Source organism: Littorina saxatilis, linkage group LG1 (assembly GCF_037325665.1).
Source record: "Littorina saxatilis isolate snail1 linkage group LG1, US_GU_Lsax_2.0, whole genome shotgun sequence".
Classification (NCBI taxonomy): domain Eukaryota; kingdom Metazoa; phylum Mollusca; class Gastropoda; order Littorinimorpha; family Littorinidae; genus Littorina; species Littorina saxatilis.
In genome coordinates, this window is record NC_090245.1 from 100,078,100 (window position 1) to 100,105,651 (window position 27,552).

Here is a 27,552-nt window from a genome sequence, read left to right on the forward strand (position 1 = left end):
ACACACACACACATACACCACACCCTCGACGTTAAAACATTGAGTCAAAACTTGATTAAAATGTAAAAAGCATGCGCACGTACGCACACATCGCCATTTTCTTTATTTACATATTCATACGCTCAGGGAAGGTGTGTGCGACATACTTAACGCTGATTGGTCCTTCCAGACTCTCGCCCCCCCCCCCCCCCCTCCCCCCCTCCCTCCCTCTTCCATACACCCACACCCAAACTAGTTCTGAATGGAAGGTAAGTGTAGTACGTAGGTTTTAAAAGACGGAGGCGCGCGCGAGTGGTCTCAAACCCAAACATTAGTGTGCATGTACTAACACCACTACCACTCGTGTTTTTCTGTGAGGCCAGCAGACCATTGCTACTGTTGTACTGTGAAGGTCATCCTGTTCAATTCATCTCTTCTCTTTCCCTCCTTGTTTACGCTTTGTGTTTACTTCAAACTTGACGATCGACCACAAGTGCCTCTTATTTCATTGCTCATGGACCGCTGACACTTTGTTGTTTTTGTTGTCTTTGTGGAAAAGGAGACACACACAAAAACAAAACTCTGTATCCAATCTTCTGCGCTCCACAAAAGTGTCTTTGTTGTTTTAAATGTTTCTGATGTTAGCAGTTTTGTTCCGGGAGTGATAAATAAAACATGTCAGACGGTGACAACTGCACTGTGGCAAAAAACAACATAATTCAAAACGCTTGAAGGAGTTTTAAATTCTAACATACCGCAAAGATCGCACGACTGTCTGTAACCGCCATCTCAAGCGTGAAAGAGACAGGGGTCGAGCCTGTGGCCACGCTACGGTCAGTCTCGTTACCATGGTGACCGAAACTCTGCAACACACGACGGCCGTTGATCGTCGGAGAGTTGGCCTAGAAGCCTGCTGTGATGGGTATGTACACGTTGTTGTTGTTGTTGTTGTTGTTGTTGTTGTTGTTGTTGTTGTTGTTGTTGTTGTTGTTGTTGTTGGTTTTTGCTTCGTTTCTTTTCGTTTTTACATTTAGTCAAGTTTTGACTAAATTTTTTACATAGAGGGGGAATCGAGACGAGGGTCGTGGTGTGTGTGTGTGTGTGTGTGTGTGTGTGTGTGTGTGTGTGTGTGTGTGTGTGTGTGTGTGTGTCTGTGCGTGTGTGTGTGTGTAGAGCGATTCAGACCAAACTACTGGACCGATCTTTATGAAATTTGACATGAGAGTTCCTGGGAATGATATCCCCGGACGGTTTTGCTTTTTTTATAAATACTTTTGATGACGTCATATCCGGCTTTTTGTAAAAGTTGAGGCGGCACTGTCACACCCTCATTTTTCAATCAAATTTATTGAAATTTGTGTAAAGCAATCTTCGACGAAGGCCGGACTTCGGTATTGCATTTCAGCTTGGTGGCTTAAAAATTAATTCATGACTTTGGTCATTAAAAATCTGAAAATTGTAATATTTTTTGTATTATAAAACGATCCAAATTTACGTTCATCTTATTCTACATCATTTCCTGATTCCAAAAACATATAAATGTGTTATATTTGGATTAAAAACAAGCTCTGAAAATTAAAAAAATTAAAATTATGATCAAAATTAAATTTCCGAAATCGATTTAAAAACAATTTCAGCTTATTCCTTGTCGGTTCCTGATTCCAAAAACATATAGATATGATATGTTTGGATTAAAAACACGCTCAGAAAGTTAAAACGAAGAGAGGTACAGAAAAGCGTGCTATGCAGCACAGCGAAACCACTACCGCGCTGAACAGGCTCGTCAGTTTCACTCCGTTATGCACAAGCGGCGGACTACGGTCATTGTGAAAAAATGCAGTGCGTTCAGTTTCATTCTGTGAGTTCCACAGCTTGACTAAATGTAGTAATTTCGCCTTACGCGACTTGTTTTAAATTTCTCTCTCAGAGTTTGTACTGTGGTATGCAGGATACTTCAAATCCCGCTTGAACAATGAAACAGCAGTGTATGAAGGAACATTCGTATCTATATTGGTCTTGTATGGGCTTACTTAAGTTTCCTTTTTTTTTTTTTTTCTTTTAACGTGAATCAATAAACAAGAATGGTAGGTTAGACAGACAGACAGACAGACAGACAGACAGACAGACAGACAGACAGACAGGCAGACAGACAGACAGACAGACAGACAGACAGACAGACAGACAGACAAACACTTATGATACAGATAGCGAACTAATATCTCAAAATTGTCGACGAAACTCGCTTGCAAGAGGCTGGTGAGGCAGTACACCCTTACACCCTAACCCTAATTCTCGAGAAGAAAACGAATTTCGTCGAACATTTTGAGATAAGTTCTTTATCTGTTATCATAAGTGTTTGTCTTTCTGTCTGCTTGATAGACCACTGGGTCGAGGAACCGTGTAACAATTGAACGTTCCAATGACATACCATTCTTGTTTTTTGGTTCTGAATTTTGGAACGTTAAACAGTTGATCTGTTTCTGTTGGGATTTCTTTTAACATGTTTATGTTTTAGTCGTTGTAGTTGTTGTTATCTATGTGTTTGTGTGAGTGTGTGTGTTTTCTTTCTTTTTTTCTTCTTTTTTTGAGAGATGGAGATATGAAGGAAGGAGAATTTAGAGAGTTGAGAGTTTGCCAAGAGTTTCCCGATCTACTCCTACACGATTTTCCTTTGATCAGTCTCACGGCAAAATCCCACTCATCCCTCGCAGTGCTGCCTTCGCGCAGCTTTCCAGTATCTTAATGATCTCCTTACACATTCTTAATTAGTCTTCCAAGCAGTTACAACCGTCCAGCGTCTGGACTGCGAATTATCCGCTCAGCTAACCCATAATCGTCACGTCGGTGCTATATCCGACTGATGACGCAACGATGACGTTCTGCCCGATGACGTTCGGGCGTACGTGACCTGCGCTAGTGGTGACGCAATGTAATTTAAAGTTGCAATGCGACCCTGGCAGTATTGTGTAAAGTTGCAGTGCAAGTATCGTCCGATGTTTCGTCGAGTAATGAGTCTGAGTAATGGGTTTGTCAACAATTGCAGACTGACTGATTACTGGTCAGCTGATCCGTTTACTCAACAGTGTGTGGAACGGCTTCTCCGCTAGTGTCTGTTTGAGAGTGGATACAATTCTCCGTGTGCGCGTACGTATGTGAGTGAAACATTGTAATGTATACAATACTGGAATATCATCAGTATGGAGATTTTCATAGAGCAAATCAAATCGCCTCGAAGAGAGTAAGTAAAATTCATGTTCTAGCTGTCCACTGTTCTGACAAAACCTACTGTTCTGACAATACCTACTGTTCTGAAAATGACAATACCTACTGTTCTGACAATACCCACTGTTCTGACAATACCTACTGTTCTGACAATAACTACTGTTCTGACTGTTCTGACAGTACCCACTGTTCTGACAGTACCCACTGTTCTGACAGTACCCACTGTTCTGACAGTACCTACTGTTCTGACAGTACCTACTGTTCTGACAGTACCTACTGTTCTGACAATAACTACTGTTCTGACTGTTCTGACAGTACCCACTGTTCTGACAGTACCCACTGTTCTGACAGTACCTACTGTTCTGACAATAACTACTGTTCTGACAATAACTACTGTTCTGACAATACCTTTATGTCTGTCCACTTAAAAAACCGCTAGGTCGAAGATCGGTGAAGGTAACGTTTTGGTTTTGTCGTAAACATAACGTTCCAATAACATACCTTTCTTATTTGTTTGTTTTTATACTGAACTTTTGAAACGTTGGCGGTCTATTTGTTTGTGGGTTTTTATCCTCTGGCGCTTCAAAAAGATTTGTATTCTAAAATGAATGTGTTTGTTCATGTCCACAGGGGTGAGGATGAGAAAAGTCAACAGAGAACCACAAGACGCTGGAAAATCATCGCTGCATTCCTTACTACACTTCTACTCGCCTGTCTGGCCGTCATGTGTTGCGTACTTTTACGTCAGAATGACGTCAAAAGGTCGTGTGACGCGAGCTGTGACGTCATCAGCCGCACCGAATACATGGACGCTCCTTTGACGCCGTTTTCCGAGCTGACAGTGGAAGAGGTTGAAACTGTGTTGTATCACTTTCAGAGCAACCATTCACAATTTCGCATCACGGACGTAAAAAAGGCCGGTATGGGAGACAATTACATCCACATGATGGAAGCCATAGTGCCGCCCAAAGCCCTGGTTCTGGATTATCTGAAGCGCGGTGGTACGCTGCCCGAGAGGAAGGCCCGCGTCATCGTCTTTAGAGGCAACGCCACGCCCCCAGTCGTCGAGGAGTACCAAGTGCCGCTGTCAAGACCTCACATGACGTCTGTCATTCAGACCGAGTCGCGTAAAACCAGGGTGCCGTACTCCATGAAACCGTTCTCCAGGGTAGAGTTCCGGGACGTGTTCCGACGCCTGATCCCCATGGTCGTTAAGCAACTGGGTCACGTGGTAAAGGAGAGCTACGGGGCGTCGCTGGGCCCTGGCTGCAGCCCCAAGTGTCTACGACTGTCCATGACCCCAGTCAGCACCGCCTTCTTACCGCCCGACACGCGCGCTGCGTGGTTCTGGTTGGCCTACGACCGAGAGTTCTTCACGCTCCACCCCCTCGACCTGCAGTTCCTCGTGGACACCACTCACGTCGACTCCTCGCAGTGGGCAGTGAAGAAAGTCTACTACGCTGACCAGTTCTTCGACACCTTTCAACAGCTGGACATGAGCTACAGGCAAGGAGGAATCAACGTGACGAGGGTGACCTTTCCTGAAGGGCCGGAAGAGGAGCTGTACAGTTCTCTTCATCTGAGGGGGAAGCCTTTCCCGGAGGATGATCGCCCGCCTCCTGTGACCGTTCTTCCCCATGGAAATAGATTCAAGGTCCGGGGCAGTAGAGTGGACTACTTACGCTGGCAGTTCACTCTGCGAGTGTCTCCTTCCGTGGGCTTGCAGCTTTTTGATGTCAACTTCGGCGGGGAGAGAATCGCTTACGAGATCAGCCTGCAGGAGGTGGCTGTTCTGTACACGGGATACACCCCCGCCTCCAGCGTCCTCTTCTTCGCAGACTCCGCGGGGCTGTTCGGGACGCGCATGCGCGGAATGCTGGAGGGGGAGGACTGCCCTCCTCACGCCGTGTACCTCGACACCCGCATGTTCGCGTCCAACGACGGCGGCCTGAAACGGTTTGCGCGTGCAATGTGTCTGTTCGAGCACAACACGGAACTGCCGCTGAGACGCCACAGAGCGTACAGCATGACAGGGGCTTTCTACGGAGGACTGACCGATACCGTGCTGGTCCTGCGAGCCTTCATCTCCCTCATCAACTACGACTACATCCTGGACTACAAGTTCCACGCCAACGGCGCCATAGAGGTCAGCATCAGCTCCACAGGCTTTCTCGCAGCGAGCTTCTACTACCCCCCAGAGGAGCGCTTTGGGACCAGGATCCACAAGCACGTGACAGCGGGCCTGCACCAACATCTCTTCCACTTCAAGGCCGACCTGGACATCGCCGGCACCCGCAACAACTTCACCAGCATGGACATCGGGGTGGAGGAGAAGAAGGACACGTGGGGTCATGACCCCCAGGCTTCAAGGTCGCAGTTCTTCGTCAGCAAAACCACCAGAAGGACAGAAAAAGACGCTTGTTACCACTACAACTTCTCCACGCCTAAGTACCTCCTGGTCTCTGGGGGAGAGGAAACGGACCTGGGTCACCGTCGCTCCTACAGGGTGCTCCCCCAGGGCATGTCCCCGCCCCTCTTGCCTCCGGGGAACGGATTCGAACCCTCAGTGCCGTGGAGTCGTTGCCAGGTAGCGGTGACGAAACACAAAGACAGCGAGACCACGTCGTCCTCAATCTACGCCATGTGGGACGCCAAGGACCCAGTGGTCAACTTCACCTCCTACTGGGCTGACGACGAGGTCATTGAAAACGAGGTGAGATTCAATGGACCGTCTTCTTATTTTTTGGACAGTGACCTTCTAAAAATAGTAACGGGAATATGGATTGAGCGTTGTGGACTAAACATAGTAACGGGAATATGGATTGACGCCACACGAAGGAAGGGAGATAAACGCAAAACATTGGAGAAGATAAGGAAGATTTACTGGGAATGGATCTGGGAAGATGAACAGAAAAACCAAAATCGGTTCAGCGCTGCGCGCTGAGAGCACGTGTTCAAAATTCTCATCGACCAGGTTGTGTCCGGGGTCTACTTGAATATGCCCACCAAATTTGAAGCAGATCCATCGAGAACTTTGGCCGTGCATCGCGAACACACACACAGACAGACACAAGCCGTATATATATATACTAGAATGAATACCCGCTTCGCCGGGTAGCCGGCTTCGCCGGGAAGAAGTACTTAGAGCCGTACGCCGGCTTCGCCGGGTCCGAACAATAGACCCGCCAAGCTTAGGTCCCTCCCAGATTCGTGGAATGGGAACAGCTCGAAAATGATTCAGTGGCCATAATGCCATTCCTGACCATATCGAGTCCCATCCTTGTCGACGAATGTAACCGTGTTAATCACCTTTGGAGGCGAACTCCACTCAAACAGGACTGAGCAAATTAGAGCTTCTCAAAGGAAGGCCAGTACATAAAATTACACAAAAGCCGCCAGACCACATCACAAACAGAACTGAACAATGCACAGGTGTTGCTCACATAGAGACACACACACACACACACACACACACACACAAAAACACAGAGAAGCCGTATCTATAGAGAGATAGATGACAGTGTATTTTTCGCGTGGCTATAAATTGATTCGACCTTTGCACTTTGACAGTGAGGATAATTTACGGGTCCAATTTACGTTCTGGACACTGCGTTGACCTTCTAAAAATAGTAACAGTAACAGAACGCCGGGAATATCCGAAGACGCTCCACTCACACTATATAGTGCACCATACGAAGGAAGGGAGGTAAACGCTGAAAACCTGGAGAAGATGAGAAGATAAGGAAGAGTTACTTATAATGGTGAAATGAACACAAAAACCAAAATCATTTCAGCGCTGCGCGCTGAGAGCACGTGTTGAAATATCTCATCGATGATATTGTGTCCGGGGTGTAGCTGAATACGGTGTCCAAATTTGAAAAAGATCCACCGAGAACTTTGGCTTTGGTGTGTCGGTATGGGGGCCCGGGTAGCTGAGGTGGAACCAAAATAGCTGAGGTTGAACCAAAATCGGTTCAGCGCTGCGCGCTGAGAGCACGTGTTGAAATATCGACCAGGTTGTGTCGTGTCCCGGGTCTACCTGAATATGCCCACCAAATTTGAAGCAGATCCATCGAGAACTTTGGCCGTGCATGGCGAATACACAAATACACAAACACACAGATACACAAACACACAGACACACAGACACAAGTCGTATATATATATATATAGATAAGCAAATATTTAAAAACAATCTCCTCAAAAGGTTTTGTGATGAATATGGAATATGTTTTTTAATGATGATCCAAATTTTCGCCCCAACGAGAGACTTCTTCAGAGTGATAGAATGATGAAGCTGAAAAAGAACGTAAGGCGGAATTCAGTGAATATGCATGGTAACTAATGGTACCGAACAACCGTTCTGATCAAACAAAATGATTTACAAGTTTCTTACTAAACGCATATACACCAAAAAAGTCAAAAATCGATTCCCATGAAGCTGACTCTCCATCTCACAAACACGTGTTTGATTATAAACAAAGTTTTGAGGTAAGAAAAGACTCAAATCTCACGATGATTCAGATAAATCAATAAATAGAAAGGATATATATATATATGTGTGTGTGTGTGTGTGTGTGTGTGTCTTGCACATAAATGTGTTTTTTCTCTGGTTTATTAATTCCCGAAAAACACAGAAGCCTAAAATACATGAGTTACACAAACACCAGGTTTTCCCGAATAGAAAGGAAACCAAAACAAACCAGGGGCGCTAGAAGTTCAATAGTCACACTCGAATAGCACGGTAACCTCATAAAGAACTCCCAACGCACCCAGATAACACTAACAGCCCACGGAATACACCGATTATGTGCTGAGTCACTGATGTCATCGTAAATCTTCCCTGAAAGATTAAACAGGCTTCGGATGTTTTGCCTTCGACCCTCCTTTTAGACGTCATTCCATGAAGGCATTTATCGCACTTCCAAAAATTGCGTTTATATCATTAACTGGCACTCATTTCTGAAAAACCATGGTCTAGGGGAGACCGGGGCTAGTCCGCCCCCGGGGCACATCCGTCTTTGTCTGTTTATTCTTACGTTTGCCACCTTTTAGTCATTCACACCATGTGAGAGTGGTGTCCCTTCTTCCCGCCATATCCTGCAGAAGTTCAGAGGTTGCGCGCCCATATATCGTGAGTACAAATCACAAAAAGTTTTTCTTCATTTTTGTAACATGAATGCATAGGAGTTGACTTAGGTTTTGATGCATTACCTCTGAGAACAAATACTTAGTCTTGGTGTCGAGTGAAAGTGCGTTAATTAAGGTCGAGTTCTGACGAAAGTTTTGCTTCTTCCTTCCCATGCTGTGCTCGTTATCTGGCACTAGAGTTGCCTGCCCGTGCAGGGGCAAGTCCGCCTATTTGTCATGGGGCATGTTCGCCGTGAGCAGTATGTACAACAAATGTTCATGCGCACATAAAAACTGTCTGCACATTGATATCAGCTACACATTTGTCTTGATGTAAAATTAAAAAAAAATCAGTCTTCTAGTTCAGGCCAAAAAAAAAAAAAGGTCTGTTTACGGTAACCCGACCGACCCTAGTTTTTCCGCGCAACCCTAGACTTTTTTTTGGCATTTGGGGAAAAAAAACCAAAAAAAACCCTTGTTTTTTTGGCAAAATAACGTAAAAATATGGTTTTTTGGAAAAAAAAAAAAAAAAAAAAAAAAAAAAAATCCCGACCTACCGACCCTATTTTTGGGGCCTATGTTACCGTAAACAGACCTATTTTTTTTTTTTGGCCTCATCAAACTCGCCAGTTATGCTACCAAAAGCATAAAAGTAGCATACAAGTAGGCGGACTAGCCCCGGTCTCCCCTAACGTAATTTTGTGTTACATTCTTTCGTATTTTGTCATTGGCATTTTTGAACCTCAATATTGAAGGGAATTAAAAAAGCTTTCCCACAAAAGCTTGCCCACTACTAGTCTTGTACCTACTATGGGATGAGAGCGGCGGACTTGCCCCACCCTGTAGGCGGACTTACCCCGACTTGGGGCAAGTTCGCCTACGTTAGGGTAGGTCTACTTTAAAGCAGTATGTACAACAAATGTTCATGCGCAAATAAAAACTGTCTGCACATTGATATCAGCTACACATTTGTCTTGATGTAAAATAAAAAATCAGTCTTCTAGTTCATCAAACTCGCCAGTTATGCTACCAAAAGCATAAAAGTAGGCGGACTAGCCTCGGTCTCCCCTACTTTATACATTTTCGCTTTGTAATATGCAAATAAGGCTCGGGTCAACACAGTTCAGATAATTTAGGACGGAACTGAGAGTGCTGGACTGGTCTTTTGGCTGGGAAGGAATTGTATCGAGTGTTGCGAAGCCCTTTTGATTGGTTACTGCAAACGAATATGAAATGAGAACTTCAGGCTAAAACACAAAAAAATTAAATCACGACACAAAAGCAATTATCAAGAAACTTCTGTTCTCTTTTGGACACTTGATTGACAAGAGTAGCATGGCATTATTTTTCCTTCCCACTCCCTCCGCCCGCTCTTCTTATATTAATTGTTTCTTACTTTTCGCTCTCATGTTTGTTTTTATCGTACTTGAGGAACCCGACCTACTTTAGGACGCACGATTCCAGTTTTTTAAAAATTGTGTAAACTCAACCGATTCCACACAACTGGCAGAGGTCCTACAATAGCAGGAGATTAAAGTTATCAGGCCTATCATTACGTCAGGCACAAGACGGCCTACCGAGCTCACCTCTGGACCACAAGACTGGCTAACGCTACAGACAGCGGTAGGGCCACGGTGAATTGGTTGCTTGTTCTCCATTCGCTACCACAACGGTTCGGGTCTGGCACCAGTTTGCTGCCAATCTGGCATAGTGCCCACTAGGTTACATACACGCCGTCAAAACTCAACCCAGTGCGCATGCGCAGTGGAGATTCCGAAAGCAGGTTTCCGTCGGAGAATGGGCAGTTGATCACAGTGCTGGCGGCTGGGGTCGGCAAAGGTCGAGCACGATAAAAAAAAAAGAAAGCAGAAACAAAAATAGAAGACTTTGTATATACGGAAAGTAAGGGTGAAATTAGATGAATGGCCGGCTGCCAAGAATGTGATTCGGGGCGACTTCTCTGCTCCTTCTTGGACAGACTTGCAGTGAACTCTCTCTCTCTCTCTCTCTCTCTCTCTCTCTCTCTCTCTCTCTCTCTCTCTCTCTCTCTTTTCTATTGGTTTCTAAATATCCCTTCAGTACAGACTTCGACTGAGGTTGTATCACGATAGTTTACTAATTCACGCTATGACTGAATGGTTTGTGGACTTATTGATAATTCATGGGCATTCCCTCCGGTTTCCAGTATACGTATAGGCCCTACAAGATATAAGAAAAAATCCTTACTGAACGGAATGGGAAAATCAGTCTAATAGTCACGAAGTGAGCTAAAATCATATCCAGTACTTGAAGCGGGAAAAAACAACCATGTCATGCTTGTTTTGCATGTAGTTGTCTGGTGACCCAGACAAACGTCCGTGAAACGCACCTTTCCTTTACCTTTCCATGCAGGTTCTGCCTTACTAATTAAAAACAATATCCATAGCAGAATTGGAGATACGGGCAGTGCGGCCAAGAAGCAATCTAAAGATCAATGCAACACAGTTCAATATAAGAGCATACATAATTATGTGTTCACCTTTCTAGCTAGCACGTGACAAGGCTGAATGATACTCAGTGAACAAAAAACAACCATGATATAATATTATAATCCCAATAACTCACTTTCTGTCAAGATGAGAAGTTGCGTTAGTTTTAAATTCGCATGTCATTTTATGTGGTGAAGTACCACAACAAAAGTAAGAAAAGATCTTACCAGACAGCTTTTCAGTCTTGGAATACACTCCATTGACTCCCATATATTACCTCCCTTAGACATTCCCACCATCCTTGTCTGTTGGTTACTCACTAAACTTGCCTTTTCTTGTTTTCCTTTCCGGCGTTCGGGGGCTGAAATCCCTCAGAAGCTGATACGAAGTCGCGCACTTTAGGCAAAAAAAAAAAATAGGTGTGGTTACGGTAACATAGGCCAAAAAAATAGGGTCGGTAGGTCGGGATTTTTATTTATTTTTTTTTTCTCCAAAAAACCACATTTTTACGTTATTTTGCCAAAAAAACAAGATTTTTTTCCCCCCAAATGCCAAAAAAAAGTCTAGGGTCGCGCGAAAAAAATAGGGTCGGTCGGGTTACCGTAAACAGACCTCTTTTTTTTTTTGGCCTTACAAAGAATCGTGTGTCTTCTTTGTCACTGGTTTGTTTTCAAAGAAAACTCGCTGGAAGGTTACGGAGTGCTGGCCTTCACTCATGCACCTTTCCTGAGCTTCTCGCTTGCACCTGCTTTTAGAATCTCAGACTCAAACACTCGCCGTGTTTTGGCGGGGAAGCCATCTACCAGACTCAAAAAGAAAAGAAACAGAATCGAAATCGAAGAAAACGCGCACTGTATTTTTGTTTTTGTCTTTTTCTTCCTCATCACAAGAAGAGTTGCGCGGGGAGGATAACTTTTAACTTTCAAAAGACGTGTAAAGAATCAAGAAGAAAGAGTTGATGGTATTATGTGAGTTATTACAGGAATGAAACAAGTAAAAGAGCGATAATCGAACTTGGTTTATTGTTTTATTTTGTTTCGGTTTTTTGTTTGTTAATTTATTTTATTTTACAAAGACAATCGCTAAAGGGAGAGAATCGAGCTTCGTCAAAAGGAATGCGCTGATAGTTTAACCACAGGCGGAAGGTATCGTCCACTGGACTACTACTATCACAGAAAGACTACAAGGTCTGTCACTCACCTTCGAGTCTTCTGTGTTCTTGGAGTCGCTTCCTGGGGGAAAATGTTGTTCAAGACGGTTTGCCTCTTCCTACAGTCTGTGTAAGGTCAAATAAATACAGTTGAATTATTGTTTGAACTATTATGTGCCTTTAGTTTTCAGTTTCCGTCCGCTGCAGGTTGTTTTTAACCATCATTTGGACGAATCTTCGTTTGCGAGCCGCTAATCCACTTGGGGACAAATCATGTATCCGCACCGAATATGCACACCAGCGCTCATTGGTTAATAACAGGATATTCGATGAATATTTTCCCGTGGGTAGCTTCCCTTTGCTGCACAATATTTACATATGTTTTAGACCAATGAGCTCTGGTATGCATATTCGGTGCGGATACATGATTTGTCCCCAAGTGGATTAGCGGCTCGCAAACTGACGAAGATTCGTCCAAATGATGGTTAAAAACGACCTACAGCGGACGGAAGCTGAAAACTAAAGGCACATAATAGTTCAAACAACCATTCGACTGTATTTATTTGACCTTACACAGACTGTACTGAGGAAGAGGCAAACCGTCTTGAACAATATTTTTCCCCAGGAAGCGACTCCAAGAACACAGAAGACTCGAAGGTGAGTGACAGACCTTGTAGTCTTTCTGTGATAGTAGTAGTCCAGTGGACGATACCTTCCGCATGTGGTCTAACCAAACGGACAGATTGACGAAGACGCGGTTTTGGAGTTGTTTTTCGCTACTTTATCCTGGTATTTTGGCTACTGGTGGGGGTTCTTGTCCTTATTACGAGTTACTGGATCAATCTACACTTTGTTACAGTTATAGATTGTTTACGTTTTGCTTGTCGGCTTGCCACTTGTTCAGTCTCTGCCTTGTTCCCTTCATCAGATTTTTGACTCACATGCGAAGCAAAAGTGAGTCTATGTACTCACCCGAGTCGTCCGTCCGTCCGTCCGTCCGGCCGTCCGGAAAACTTTAACGTTGGATATTTCTTGGACACTATTCAGTCTATCAGTACCAAATTTGGCAAGATGGTGTATGATGACAAGGCCCCAAAAAACATACATAGCATCTTGACCTTGCTTCAAGGTCAAGGTCGCAGGGGCCATAAATGTTGTCTAAAAAACAGCTATTTTTCACATTTTTCCCATTTTCTCTGAAGTTTTTGAGATTGAATACCTCACCTATATATGATATATAGGGCAAAGTAAGCCCCATCTTTTGATACCAGTTTGGTTTACCTTGCTTCAAGGTCAAGGTCACAGGAGCTCTTCAAAGTTGGATTGTATACATATTTTGAAGTGACCTTGACCCTGAACTATGGAAGATAACTGTTTCAAACTTAAAAATGATGTGGGGCACATGTTATGCTTTCATCATGAGACACATTTGGTCCCATATGATCAAGGTCAAGGTCACTTTGACCCTTATGAAATGTGACCAAAATAAGGTAGTGAACCACTAAAAGTGACCATATCTCATGGTAGAAAGAGCCAATAAGCACCATTGTACTTCCTATGTCTTGAATTAACAGCTTTGTGTTGCATGACCTTGGATGACCTTGACCTTGGGTCAAGGTCATATGTATTTTGGTAGGAAAAATGTGTAAAGCAGTTCTTAGTGTATGATGTCATTGCTAGGTTTAGTTATTTGACCTTGACCCTGAAGGTCAAGGTCATGTAAAGGTCAAGGTCAAGCATGTGAGTCGTATGGGCTTTGCCCTTCTTGTTTGTATTGGTTTACTGGGAGGTTGTTTGAAATTAGTGCTGTTTCGATCCGCAAAAGAAATGTTTCAGGTACGCGGGGGAGGGAGCCAGTGCGGGAGTTTCTCTGGCTTGTTCAACTGTTGCTTGTTTTTGTTTGTTTGATTGGGTTTTTGTTGTTTGTCGTCGTCGTTGCTGTTGTTGTCGGTTGTGTTTTTGTTCTTGTACTTGTTGTTGCTGTTGCTGTTGTTACTTTGCACTGCATATGAAGAATCATGCTGTAAGAGTAGACCTAATTAGTCTTCTGCTACAAAAACCGTGGCAAAGTGACTTCACATCCTCTCCTTCGACACGATGGCTGAACGCGCCAGACAATGTAATGAGCAATGCCTTCGTGACGAATGGCCTATCGAGGGCTAGGCTAATCCAGCACTACATTACCACTAAGACTTTCCAGTTAGTTGACGGAAAACCCGCTGCTTAGTCACTGATGGCCGAGCGAAGTGATGGGGCTTGGCACAGCAATTAACAAAAAGAAATCCCAAGTCAACAGCAAGTTCAGCACACCCCTTTCAACTTCCCTCCCTCCCTCCCTCCCTCCCTACCTCCCAGTGACATGCGTATAGGTGCAGAATGTGGTACATACAGGTTATTGGTGTGTGTCAGTGTATGTCCGTCCTTTTGTCTGTCTGTCTGTCTGTCCGTCCTTCCTTTTGTCTGTCTGTCTGTGTCTATCTATCCGCAGTGTATTGTTTAACCTTTGCCGGATGCCGCTTTTGACTACACACTCCCGACGATGCGGGTTTGTCTGAACCCATACATTTGAAAGAGGGTTTTTACCGTTTATTCCTCTAACGACGATGCGGGTTTGTCTGAACCCATACATTTGAAAGAGGGTTTTTACCGTTTATTTCTCTAACGACGGGGTGGGTTCAGGGAAACCCACAGCGCTACTTCAGTGGTTGCATCGAGTTTCTCCCTTCACCGACCTCTTGCAGGGGAGGGAGAGGGGGAGGGAGAGGGGGAGGGAGAGACTGAGAGAGACTGAGAGACTAAGAAAGAGAGAGAGAGAGAGAGAGAGAGAGAGAGAGAGACTAAGAAAGAGAGAGAGAGAGAGACTAAGAAAGAGAGAGAGAGACTAAGAAAGAGAGAGAGAGACTAAGAAAGAGAGAGAGAGAGATTAAGAGAGAGAGAGAGTCTAAGAAAGAGAGTGAGAGACTAAGAAAGAGAGAGAGAGAGACTAAGAAAGAGAGAGAGGGAGACTAAGAAAGAGAGAGAGAGAGAGACTAAGAAACTTCAAAGAGAGAGAGACTAAGAAAGAGAGAGAGAGACTAAGAAAGAGAGAGAGACTAAGAAAGAGAGAGAGAGACTAAGAAAGAGAGAGAGACTACGAAAGAGAGAGAGAGAGAGACTAAGAAAGAGAAAGAGAGAGAGAGAGAGACTAAGAAAGAGAGAGAGACTAAGAAAGATAGAGAGAGAGAGACAAATAAAGAGAGAGAGAGAGACAAATAAAGAGAGAGAGAGAGAGACTAAGAAAGAGAGAGAGAGAGAGACTAAGAAAGAGAGAGAGACTAAGAAAGAGAGAGAGAGAGACTAAGAAAGAGAGAGAGAGAGACTAAGAAAGAGAGAGAGGGAGACTAAGAAAGAGAGAGAGACTAAGAAAGAGAGAGAGAGAGACAAAGAAAGAGAGAGAGAGACTAAGAAAGAGAGAGAGAGAGACTAAGAAAGAGAGAGAGAGAGACTAAGAAAGAGAGAGAGAGAGAGAGACTAAGAAAAGAGAGAGACTAAGAAAGAGAGAGAGAGACTAAGAAAGAGAGAGAGAGACTAAGAAAGAAAGAGAAAGAGAGAGAGAGAGAGACTAAGAGAGAGAGACTAAGAAGGAGAGAGAGAGACTAAGAAAGAGAGAGAGACTAAGAAAGAGAGAGAGAGAGACTAAGAGAGAGAAAGAGAGACTAAGAAAGAGAGAGAGACTAAGAGAGAGAGAGAGAGAGAGAGAGAGAGAGAGAGACTAAGAAAGAGAGAGAGAGACTAAGAGAGAGAAAGAGAGAGAGAGACTAAGAAAGAGAGAGAGAGAGACTAAGAAAGAGAGAGAGAGACTATGAAAGAGAGAGAGAGAGACTAAGAAAGAGAGAGAGAGACTAAGAAAGAGAGAGAGAGACTAAGAAAGAGAGACAGAGAGACTAAGAAAGAGAGAGAGAGAGAGACTAAGAAAGAGAGAGAGAGAGAGACTAAGAAAGAGAGAGAGAGAGAGACTAAGAAAGAGAGAGAGAGACTAAGAAAGAGAGAGAGAGAGAGACTAAGAAAGAGCTAGAGAGAGAGAGAGAGAGAGAGAGAGAGAGAGAGAGACTAAGAAAGAGAGAGAGAGACTAAGAAAGAGAGAGAGAGAGACTAAAAAAGAGAGAGAGAGAGACTAAGAAAGAGAGAGAGAGACTAAGAAAGAGAGAGAGAAAGAGAGACTAAGAAAGAGAGAGAGACTAAGAGAGAGAGAGAGAGACTAAGAAAGAGAGAGAGAGACTAAGAGAGAGAGAGAGAGAGACTAAGAAAGAGAGAGAGAGAGACTAAGAAAGAGAGAGAGAGAGACTAAGAAAGAGAGAGAGAGACTAAGAAAGAGAGAGAGCGAGAGACTAAGAAAGAGAGAGAGATAGACTAAGAGAGAGAGAGACAAAGAAAGAGAGAGAGTGAGAGACTAAGAAAGAGAGAGAGAGAGACTAAGAAAGAGAGACAGAGAGAGAGACTAAGAGAGAGAGACAGAGAGAGAGACTAAGAGATAGAGACAGAGAGAGACAGAGAGAGAGACAGACAGAGAGAGAGACAGACAGAGAGAGAGAGACAGAGACAGACAGTCAGATAGACAGACAGTCAGATAGACGGATAGACGGATAGACAGACAGACAGACAGACAGAGCAACTGACAACAGACATACAGACAGAGAGATACGGACAGACAAACAGAGAGACAGACAGTCTCTTGGAGACAAACAGGCAGACAGACACTGTTCCGCCGCTTTGGTAATTATGGGTGTAGCAGAACCCGCGCCGTCGGCAGAGGGATAGTTACAATAACTACTACTCTTTAAAAGTATGGGTATGTGTGAACCCGCGCCATCGGTAGTGTTTATGTAAATTATCATAATCAATTAATTCTGATGTTTTGTCATGTACACACTAAAAATTTGCAGACAGAGAGCAAATTAGGTGTGTGAGAGATACTTAAAATTTCAAAACGATACCTTTAATATTTCCAGAGTTACAATGATTTTAGTGTGTCTCTGGGTACAGGTGAACCCAGGAAGCACGGCAAAGGTTAAGCGGGGAAGGGGACGGGGACCGAGAGACAGAAAGAGAGAGAGACGGTGAGTGTCTTTAGGACTGTCAAAGCAATTTCACACCGGTGACACTGTGACGGTTCCCCTACGCTTTGTGTTCGGTGCCCTGACCCTTTGTGTTCGGTTCCCACTCGGTTCCCACACGCCAAAATTCGCGGACAAAACATCCATTTATGGTAGTATTACGCAATGTTGCTCTCTGAGAATGGTCTTGTTAGATCTGTGAGTGTTTACACTACATGCCTAGGTGCTGTTGGATTGAAGGTTTTTGATATTTTAGCCGTTATTAGGTAGAATGCCTTCCACTTTACTGCAAAACTGCATAATTCGTAGCATCGGCAAGAAATATCCTACCAAAAAATGCCTGCTTGGAACTGTCCGTGGTCCAGCAAAAAGTTCAACATGTCTGTAGCAGACAGCCCAAGTTTCAAGATTGTAGGGCCATCCAAACAGCCGTAATAATAAAAACAACAAAAGTAGTCAGTGAAATTGGCTGTGTTCGGTCCCCCCACACTTTTGTGACGTAGGCGTGACGGTTCCCATAATTCATTGTGTCGGTCCCCACTTTCTGTGTCGGACCCCACTTTCGACCTAATTTCTCTGTGACGGACCCCACAACCAGCCTATTTTGTGTCGGTCCCCACACCTTCTTGGATTTATGACTTGCCGGTTACTTGTATCATTGTATTCATTGAATCTAATTGTCTCGGAGTTATTTTTCAGCAAAAACCGGCAAGGCAGCACCTTTTGTGATACCAAGTAAGTCAGATGACATCAGTATGTGTGTGTGTGTGTGTGTGTGTGTGTGTGTGTGTGTGTGTGTGTGTGTGTGTGTGTGTGAGAGAGAGAGAGAGAGAGAGAGAGAGAGAGTGAGAGAGAGAGAGAGAGAGAGATTAACACCTTTCCAGATCACTCCGGTTATGCGACACTACCGCGAGCGTCACTACCGCGTGTCACACTACCGCGAGTACGACACTACCGCGTGTAACACTACCGCGTGTCACACTACCGCGAGTACGACACTACCGCGAGTATAACACTGCCGCGTGTCACACTACCGCGCGTACCACAACCGCGAGTACCATAACCGTAGAGAGAACGCATGCAAACTTACTTCTTGTGAGTTTGTGTTCTAACTTTGATTGGAAGCAACCCATTCTATATGTATTCTGATAGTGTGTTCTGATCGTTTTGAGTTCTTGGTTAGCATGACAAACATTGAATTAGTGTTCAGAGAACAGACCAGGCCTTTTTGTTTTATATTTCAAGGAAACATTTCAACCTTTGCCTTCAGCCATGGAAGTCATAAAATGACACGCGGTAATGTTATACTCGCGGTAGTGTGACACGCGGTAGTGTGACTCGCGGTAGTGTCGTACTCGCGGTAGTGTCGTACTCGCGGTAAGTTCTGTTTCCGTACCCGCGACAGCGGCAGCGACAAAAGAAAACGCGCGCAAACGCGTGACGTGTTTCCGTACTTGCGTTTTAAACATGCGGTAAAATCTGTAAACTCCCGCGTTGCCGCGCGACAACGCGAAAAAATCGCTCCAGGACCCTTTCAAAAAAATCGCGTCGCTTGCCGCTTGTCGCGCCGCTAACGCGTCGCGCGTGTGGAAACACTCCTGGTCAGGCATTTTCTATGTGCTTGATTTTCGTCGCGCCGCTGGAAAAACGCTGTCGCGGGTACGGAAACACAACTCTCTCTCTCTCTCTCTCTCTCTCTCTCTCTCTCTCTCTCTCTCTCTCTCTCTCTCTCTCTCTCTCACACACACACACACACACACACACACACACACACATACTGATGTCATCTGACTTACTTGGTATCACAAAAGGTGCTGCCTTGCCGGTTTTTGCTGAAAAATAACTCCGAGACAATTAGATTCAATGAATACAATGATACAAGTAACCGGCAAGTCATAAATCCAAGAAGGTGTGGGGACCGACACAAAATAGGCTGGTTGTGGGGTCCGTCACAGAGAAATTAGGTCGAAAGTGGGGTCCGACACAGAAAGTGGGGACCGACACAATGAATTATGGGAACCGTCACGCCTACGTCACAAAAGTGTGGGGGGACCGAACACAGCCAATTTCACTGACTACTTTTGTTGTTTTTATTATTACGGCTGTTTGGATGGCCCTACAATCTTGAAACTTGGGCTGTCTGCTACAGACATGTTGAACTTTTTGCTGGACCACGGACAGTTCCAAGCAGGCATTTTTTGGTAGGATATTTCTTGCCGATGCTACGAATTATGCAGTTTTGCAGTAAAGTGGAAGGCATTCTACCTAATAACGGCTAAAATATCAAAAACCTTCAATCCAACAGCACCTAGGCATGTAGTGTAAACACTCACAGATCTAACAAGACCATTCTCAGAGAGCAACATTGCGTAATACTACCATAAATGGATGTTTTGTCCGCGAATTTTGGCGTGTGGGAACCGAGTGGGAACCGAACACAAAGGGTCAGGGCACCGAACACAAAGCGTAGGGGAACCGTCACAGTGTCACCGGTGTGAATTTAGATAGGCCCTAATGGTTTAATTGTGTTCACGACTCGACATACATGTGAGGCACAAGCCGCTGAAAATTAGTGTGAATGAACAGAAATATTTGAAAATAACTTAGTTCAGCGACGAGATCGACGTTGGTGGTCAAACAACTAACTCGTTGAAAGTCAAAAGCCAGGTATCACGTACAAGTGACGTCATCCTGTTGAAAATCTCTTTCACGGTTTGACTGAACTGCTTGAACCTACTGTAATACCCCCCCCCCCCCCAAAAAAAAAAAATATATATATATATATATAAATATCAGCCTTTCTCGTTTTTGTGTACTCACGCTCGAAAAGTTCAAGAACACAAGAAGATGAATAAACAAGCACGGGCCGTGTTTACAAAATATGTCCCACAACCATGGCGATCTTAGTAGAGAACGCTATGCCCACAACCGTATGGCATCCACGGTTGAAAAATAGGCGACTCACGTCAGTATAATATACCAGTGATGTTCCCAGGGGTCGGCCCTCGGCCCTGGGCCGGATACCTTGGTCTAATGACCGGTACCTTGTGTCTCTGGCGGACAAATGTCCGATAAGTTTATGTCAGAGACGGACACTGACCGATCGTTTTATTGCCACGTCGGACATGGCAACATTGATCCGTTTATTTAGATCAGGCATCAGATGATACGTCTCCTAATCTCCGAATCGGCAACGTCTTCTGTTGTTTGGTTTGGTAACTTCGCCGTTTGAAGACCGCGCAGTTTAAGAATTTCCGAAAGTTCAACTTCCGGTTGTATAGATTCTAGAAACTGCGAATGCGATCATGCCGCCTGCGAAGAAATTGAAACCGGACAAGGACCAACCCAAGCTGTGTTTTCGACAGTCAGATCATGATCAGTCGTCAAGTGTGACTGTGACCGGACCCACTGTGACTGTGAGTACGAAAACGGCGACGACACCACCACGGACGTTTGTGCCTTCATGGCTTAAACTTTATCCATGGCTAAATTTCGATGGCGAGAGAAAACTGATGTTTTGCACAGTGTGCATTTCAGCAAACCGAAACGTGAAATGACCGATTGTTTTTTACAGTTCAGGACAAATGTCCTATACTTTCAGCAAGGCTAGGACATTTGTCCTATAAGGACAAAATCCAAGGAACATCCCTGTATACTCTTGCCAGATCGTGATTGATTATGGGTCAAGAAATAGAAGTAAAAGGGGGAGGGGATGGAGGGTGGGGGTGAAAGGTCGGATCATGACTTAAATTGGGAAGCGGAGGGAGGGGAAGGGCGGTAATTAGGGGAGGGGGCGGAGGTTAGTGAGTGGTGAGAGTGGAAAACGACTGCTTCACAAAGAGAGATGTGTACGCGAGCTGGAATACGAATATAGCAGCGTCCAGAACGACACACACGCGAGAGAGAGAGAGAAAGAGAGAGAGAGAGAGAGACTCTGAGAGAGAGAAAGAGAGAGAGAGAGAGATTCTGAGAGAGAGAGACTCTGAGAGAGAGAGAGAGAGAGAGCACCCCCTTCAGCTTTAATACACCGGAACTATGTCATTTTTCATGTACATTCCACCCCTGACAGGTCCATCGCAAACCGCGCGATAAGAGAGCGAAATAGAACACTTATCGCGTCCCTTCTCCTTCCAGACTTCAGGCACAACGTCTATCTCACACATTGCGGCCAAGATTGAGACGATTTTTAACCCCAACCAGTGAGGTGGTCGAGACAGGGGGTGGGGGGGCAAAAAGAAGAAGAAAGATTAGTTGTGTGGAGTCAAAACAAACCCTGGCTTGTGTAGAACCGAGCTGTAATGCGAAGTAGAGCGACTGACTTGGAAACCAATTTCCAGGAGCAAAACAAGGATTGCATCAGCACCTCAGAGCACGTGGAAAAAGCAGAAGGCGAGCGAAGCACGCGCTCTCCGTTGACGTCACTGGAGGCTACGCTTGTTTGGCGTGACGCCAACTCAAACTGACAGATGCACGGCAGAAACGACTCGTATTACCGAACACTTCGTTCCTGAACTGTACCTTCCTTCCGCGATATGGGGGGGGGGGGGGGGGGGGGGGGGCTTACACAAACAGTGGGTGGGCGCTAAGGGGAGAAAATTAAAGAAAACGTATGAGGAACTGAGGTGGGGCGAAGATCTGGTGGGTGGGGGTGGGGAACATAACGGTGAGGGTTGAGGATGTGAAAATGTTTAAACTTTCCAAGTGGCCTAAATGTTTTTCAACGTAAAATGCCAAGACGTGTCCGTGCGCGATGGGTTTAAAGCCTTAATCTGACAGACTGCGAGTCGTTTTGAAGCTTTTGTAATTTTCTCCGCTGAAGTAGTTAAAAAATGGTGGATAATAACAAAAATACTCTTTAAGTATTTCAAAATAAATTTAAATGTACGCGAAATTTGTAGCTTGCCTCACTCATAACTGGTTTTTTTTTATGTCTTCGTGTGTCATGTTGTAGCTGTTGGAATGATAATTGCGTGTGTGGAGGCTTGTTCTATTTCAGGCTCCATGGAGGTCTAATTGGCAGAGAGAAAAAAAAACAATTATAATATTACATTTTCCTAGCTCAAATGTCCGCACCTCACTTACAAAGCGATTGTAAACGAGAGTGCACACACAGAACTGAAGCTAACGCATAACGAGATACGCAGACGTGGACCCCCAAAAAACACAAGAGAGAAAATGTAAGTTTTACGCCCTCACGACAAAGCCATTAGGGGCATGTTACACGGGAAAACCCGGCTTTGTATGAAAATAAAAAAATAAAAATGCGGGGGGGGGGGGGGGGGGGGTGTAGACAGCTGGCTGCCGGCTGCTAGAGGAGACCTGAAATGGGCTAGGGACCGGGTTGGGTCGTCTTGGGTCAGTGCTGAAATGGTTACTTTATTGGCTGTTGGCCGAACGGACACACGGGCTTCATATTATTCAGCATGCATGTATTCGTGTTTTCAAGGCCTGAGGCTTTCGCTGTGACCCTGGGATCTTTATCGTGCGCATGCGTGCACACGGGGGTGTTCGGACACCGAGGAGAGTCTGCACAAAGTTGACTCTGGGACACACATCCCGCGCCGAACTTGGGGGTTGAAGTTGAACCCACGCTGATAGTAACAACCGGTTTTAAAGCCAGCGCCTCTACCGACTGGGCAAACTCCCCCCCCCCCCCCTCCCCCAATTTTTTGGGGCCAAGAAGTTCCATGGAGGGCGGGGGGTATGGAGTAACACATAGTGTTTTCCCACCCAAGCAGAGCCGCGCTAGGGGTACGCATTACCGTGAAGCTGGCAGTCAGTGCTACAAATGTCCTCTGTGTCTACCACTCGGTGGTGACTTAATGTGGGTCTATGAAAGCAGATGCCAGCGCAAGCAATCTGATGCAGAGTCAGGAGGCGGTTTGGTACAGGAGAACCTTAGAGGCCACAGCCTCGGCCGTCTAAGGGATCTGTGTGTCTGGAGGCACATTTGGTTAAAAAAAAAACCACAAATATCTTAAGCCCACTTTGCACACATGATTCTCTCACTAAGATGTTTGTTTTCTCAGTTTTCTCCCAGTCTGAGGTCCCCGAGTAACTGGTCAAAACAACTGTATATAGTGGTCATGCGAAAAGCAATTACGCAGTGACTGAAGTTCTTCCAGTCCACAAAGGTTCCCAAAGTGCAAGTTTAATTAGTGTCTGCCCGTGTGGTCTATTTTCTGCAATTTTCTTGGATTTTGAACTGGATGGGTTACTTAACTAACCTTAATGGCCACGATGCTAACTGGCGCGGTGTTGAAGAGTGTACACGACTATTCTGAAAAACTAAATGAGTAGTTTTTCTTGTCTCTTGAGGAACTGGGGATTTGGCGCTGATGAGTTAAGTCCTATGATTATGTGTTAGACGAGCTCAAATGAGATATTTAGGTAAATCCGAAAGTCTGCCTTGCTCTCTTTTAAGTCGTTGGACATTGTACACGATTCTTCTGAGAAAATAAATGAACTTTTCTTGTCTCTTGGGGGTTTGGGGATGCAGCGCTGATGAAATAAGTCATGTGTGGGCGGTTGCCGGGTTGGTCGGGCTCAAATGAGTAATTAAAGTAAATCCGGCTGAAAGTCTGCCTTGCTCTTTTTGAAGTCGATAGGTACTCGAGGGTTGAAAGTTGTGTCTGTTTTGCAGAATCATGTTTTCCGGATCCCGTGGGTCCCTTCAGATTTGTTTTCCTCCAAACGATGGCGTTTTGGTAGTGACGTCAGCATGATGGCCAATGCTTTCTTGGTGTGCCAGCCTAAACAGGCGTGAAGTACCAATCATTCATGCATGTTTCTCTATCCCACCCCACCCCACCCCACCCACCCCCTGCATTCCATAATCATTGTTTGCTATTTACAATGGGTATCTACTCATGTGTGTGTTTTTTTGTGGGGCTATTTTTCTTCACGCTCGAATATAATAATTACTGATTGCTATTATGATCTGATTATCAGTGCCCTCTCGTGAATGGGGTCAGGGACCTGCGGAATACATTATTGTCTTGCTTTCTCTAGTCTAGTCTGACTTTTTTTTTTTTTTTTTTTTTTTTTGGGGGGGGGGGGGGGGGGGGGCATTGTTTAGATGAGAGCAAGTTTATGACCCAGACAACGCTGACTCTGTGCGTCTGCTTTTGCCATCACGAAGACCAAACTCATGCTATGTCTGCTTTTGCCATCACGAAGACCAAACTCATGCTATGTCTGCTTTTGCCATCACGAAGACCAAACTCATGCTATGTCTGCTTTTGCCATCACGAAGACCAAACTCATGCTATGTCTGCTTTTGCCATCACGAAGACCAAACTCATGCTCTGTCTGCTTTTGCCATCACGAAGACCAAACTCATGCTATGTCTGCTTTTGCCATCACGAAGACCAAACTCATGCTTTGTCTGCGTTTGTGTTTGTGCAGGACCTGGTCACTTGGGTGACGCTGGGAACGTACCACATCCCCCATCTGGAGAATACCCCCAACACAGCCACAGTGGGCACCACCGTCTCGCTCTTCCTCGCCCCTTTCAACTATTTCACAGAAGACCCCTCTATGGCGTCCCGAGATGCCGTGCGAGTCAGCCCACGTGACCCCAAACATCCGTACAGCGGCTCTGTGGTACAGCGGTACAATACGTCATCGCTTCTGACGTGTATACCCGACTTCAAACTTCCTGACGAGGAACTGAGCGAAGACAGCGAGGACTTGTTTACCTGAGGGTTGAATAAGAAACAATTATTGTTATTCGTGGGGTCACCTCAATGGATCCAAGGGTCGGTAAATCAACGGGCCTACAGATCCATGGGCCGATGAACTCCAGGGTGTTTACATCCACGGTTCGATGAATTGAGGCTGAGGTTGATACAAAGTTCGATAGATCCAGGATTCAGTATACCCTAGTTCCGTATAGATCCAAAGGGCAACGGAGCAAGAGAATAAAAGATCCAAAGGTTGTGGATCCAACAGTAAACAGATCCAGACGTCACTCGGTCCGGAAATTAATAGATTAAAGGCACACACCATCTCAGATCTGATCAGACTTTAAGATAGGGCAAGACAATCCATAGATCCAAGGTTCATGAATCCAATGACCCATGGATTGGACGGCTAATGGATCCAGGGATAGACAGATTCAAAACTCGATGGATTCTGTGCGCTCTACTAGATCTATCAATCTTTATATTCATCAATGTTTGGACCCCGGGCCATTGGATCTTTCCACGTGGTCCAGTTTATACCTTTGCTATGATCAAATGGTTAACATGTGTAATTTAAAGGAAAAGCCTCAAAAGAATTCCTCAAAACGCAACAGTGCAAGATTTTTCCGGGCACTGTGAATTATGTTGAGTGTACAAACTGTTGTGATAGTGTTAGTTGTACATTTTTGATCTTGGAATAGTCTCAATAAGACAATGTCTGTGAAGTGCATGTCGGTTTTTAGTATACATGTAAGAGGTCAATGTAGAATGTGCTTTATGTCCGTTTTAAAATGTAAGGGTTTTGTTCAGACTGTGTTTACAAGTCTGTGTGTACATGTAAAGATTCTAAGGTGCAATATAAGCAGCATTATTTATTGAAAATGACTTTTGAAATACTTGTTGGTTACATATATGTGTTCATATTTGATTCCATGTCCGTCCATGTCTCTTTAAATTATGTGCAATGTTGTCTTTTGTTTTTACTGTCTCTTTCTCTCTCCCTCTCTCTCTGTCTCCCTCTCTCTCTGTCTCTGTCTGTCTCCCTCTCTCTCTCGTAATGTAGTCTGTAATATTGTATCTTGATTATGTTGTTCGTCCAATATTAGGTGAAAGGCAGTTGTGATTGGCAGCAAGAGTTTTCACTTGCAGCTTCTTTTCAAAGGCCTTACATGTTTTTTTTCTTTCTTGTTTTGGATATTTAATGATAAGCTTTTTGCTCATCATTCAAACAGTTTGGTCTGTTCTATTGTGATTATGGAGTATTTTACTTGATGTACATATTTTGGCGTGTGCAATAGTCATTTAGGGTCAATTCTGTGTTGATGATTTTCCGATTTCATCTTGAAGCTTTAACTTATTAAGATTTAATTTACTTGAAGCTTTAATTCATTGTGATATTGTGTGTACTCTTGCTTTTGGTGTTCTTGATGTCATACTTATTTGTTGCAATATATTTGTACAGATTCTTTCTTTCTTTCTTTGGTGTTTAACGTCGTTTTCAACCGTTCAAGGTTATAGTTTGTACAGATCTAAAAATAACTTTTTCGGTTTTGTTCTTGTTGAACAAACTTTCAAATACAGATTTTTTTAATAGTAATGTTATGACCGACACAGTGCCAGATATTCTTGGCATGAAGTAATTGTCAATATGTAATTATGAATCATAAACCATACATGCTGAGCTAATTCTTTCTTTCTTTCTTACATGCTGAGCTAAATGCATATTGAGCAGGTCTCATACATTTTGAGCTATAAGCTCACATTATGGGCATAATAGTGAATGGCTCATGTCATTCATTGTAGCAAACCATCCTTGTCAAATGTTTGGGGTTAGGAACTTAGGGTTAGCAATTACAGAAATATATACATATGTGAAAAAGAAATCAACATTTTTGAGCTAATCTCATTACAGTGACTAGCTTATCTCATCAGTTGTAGTAAATCATCCTTGTCAAATGTTCAGCAGAACAGTTAGTAATTCCAGTTATTTCTAGTGTGTGAATCATAAGCAGACCTGATTACCACTAAAATTTCCTGGTGTACAAATGAGGCTAAAAATGTATACAATCAGAATTTTAAGGTGTACAATTCATTCTCGCGGTACACACTGTGCTTTATTCCCCCCTCAAACCCCATTATTTAAAGACTGTAAATACATGCAAGAAAGAATTTGTGCTGAAAGTAAATTAAAACATTTTTGTTGAGAAAAAAAAACCATACACTATTAGATATTTGAAAATGTGACACAAAACGAATGATAGAAAAACATAATTTTTATTTTTGACCTCTGAGGAAAATTTGCATTAGCTGCTGTCAGCAGTATTGAGTCAGCCCTTCATTTCTGTCACTGCACTGGTCAGTATTTTCTGGTCTCATACAGTCCTCTATACACATTGCTTTCTAGGCTCACACAGTCCTCTTCAGACTTATATACTTTTATTTTTATTTTATTTTTTATAATTTTTTTTTTTGCGTATGATTTTAATGTCTGGCGTATAATCGTACAGCGGTCTTCAATTTCGTAAGATTGTACGCAAATTTCGTACAGTAACCAGGTCTGCATAAGCCATACATTTTTGAGCTCACCTCATATCATATGAGTCTACAGTCACTGGCTCATAGCATGAGTCTACAGTCACTGGCTCATAGCATCAGTCTACAGTCACTGGCTCATAGCATCAGTCTACAGTCACTGGCTCATAGCATCAGTCTACAGTCACTGGCTCATAGCATCAGTCTACAGTCACTGGCTCATAGCATCAGTCTACAGTCACTGGCTCATAGCATCAGTCTAGTCACTGGCTCATAGCATCAGTCTAGTCACT

At 44.1% G+C, this 27,552-nt stretch overlaps 1 protein-coding gene across 1 annotated transcript; it reads left to right on the forward strand.

The window, feature by feature from the left end:
* The first annotated feature begins 392 nt into the window (after positions 1-392).
* LOC138947198 (diamine oxidase [copper-containing]-like) lies at positions 393-26,846 on the forward strand. The gene is made up of 3 exons (XM_070318635.1): positions 393-901; positions 3,832-5,914; positions 24,450-26,846. Exons 1-3 carry the CDS (start codon positions 828-830, stop codon positions 24,744-24,746), a joined length of 2,454 nt encoding a protein of 817 aa, XP_070174736.1. The 5' UTR covers positions 393-827; the 3' UTR covers positions 24,747-26,846.
* The last annotated feature ends 706 nt before the right edge of the window (positions 26,847-27,552 follow it).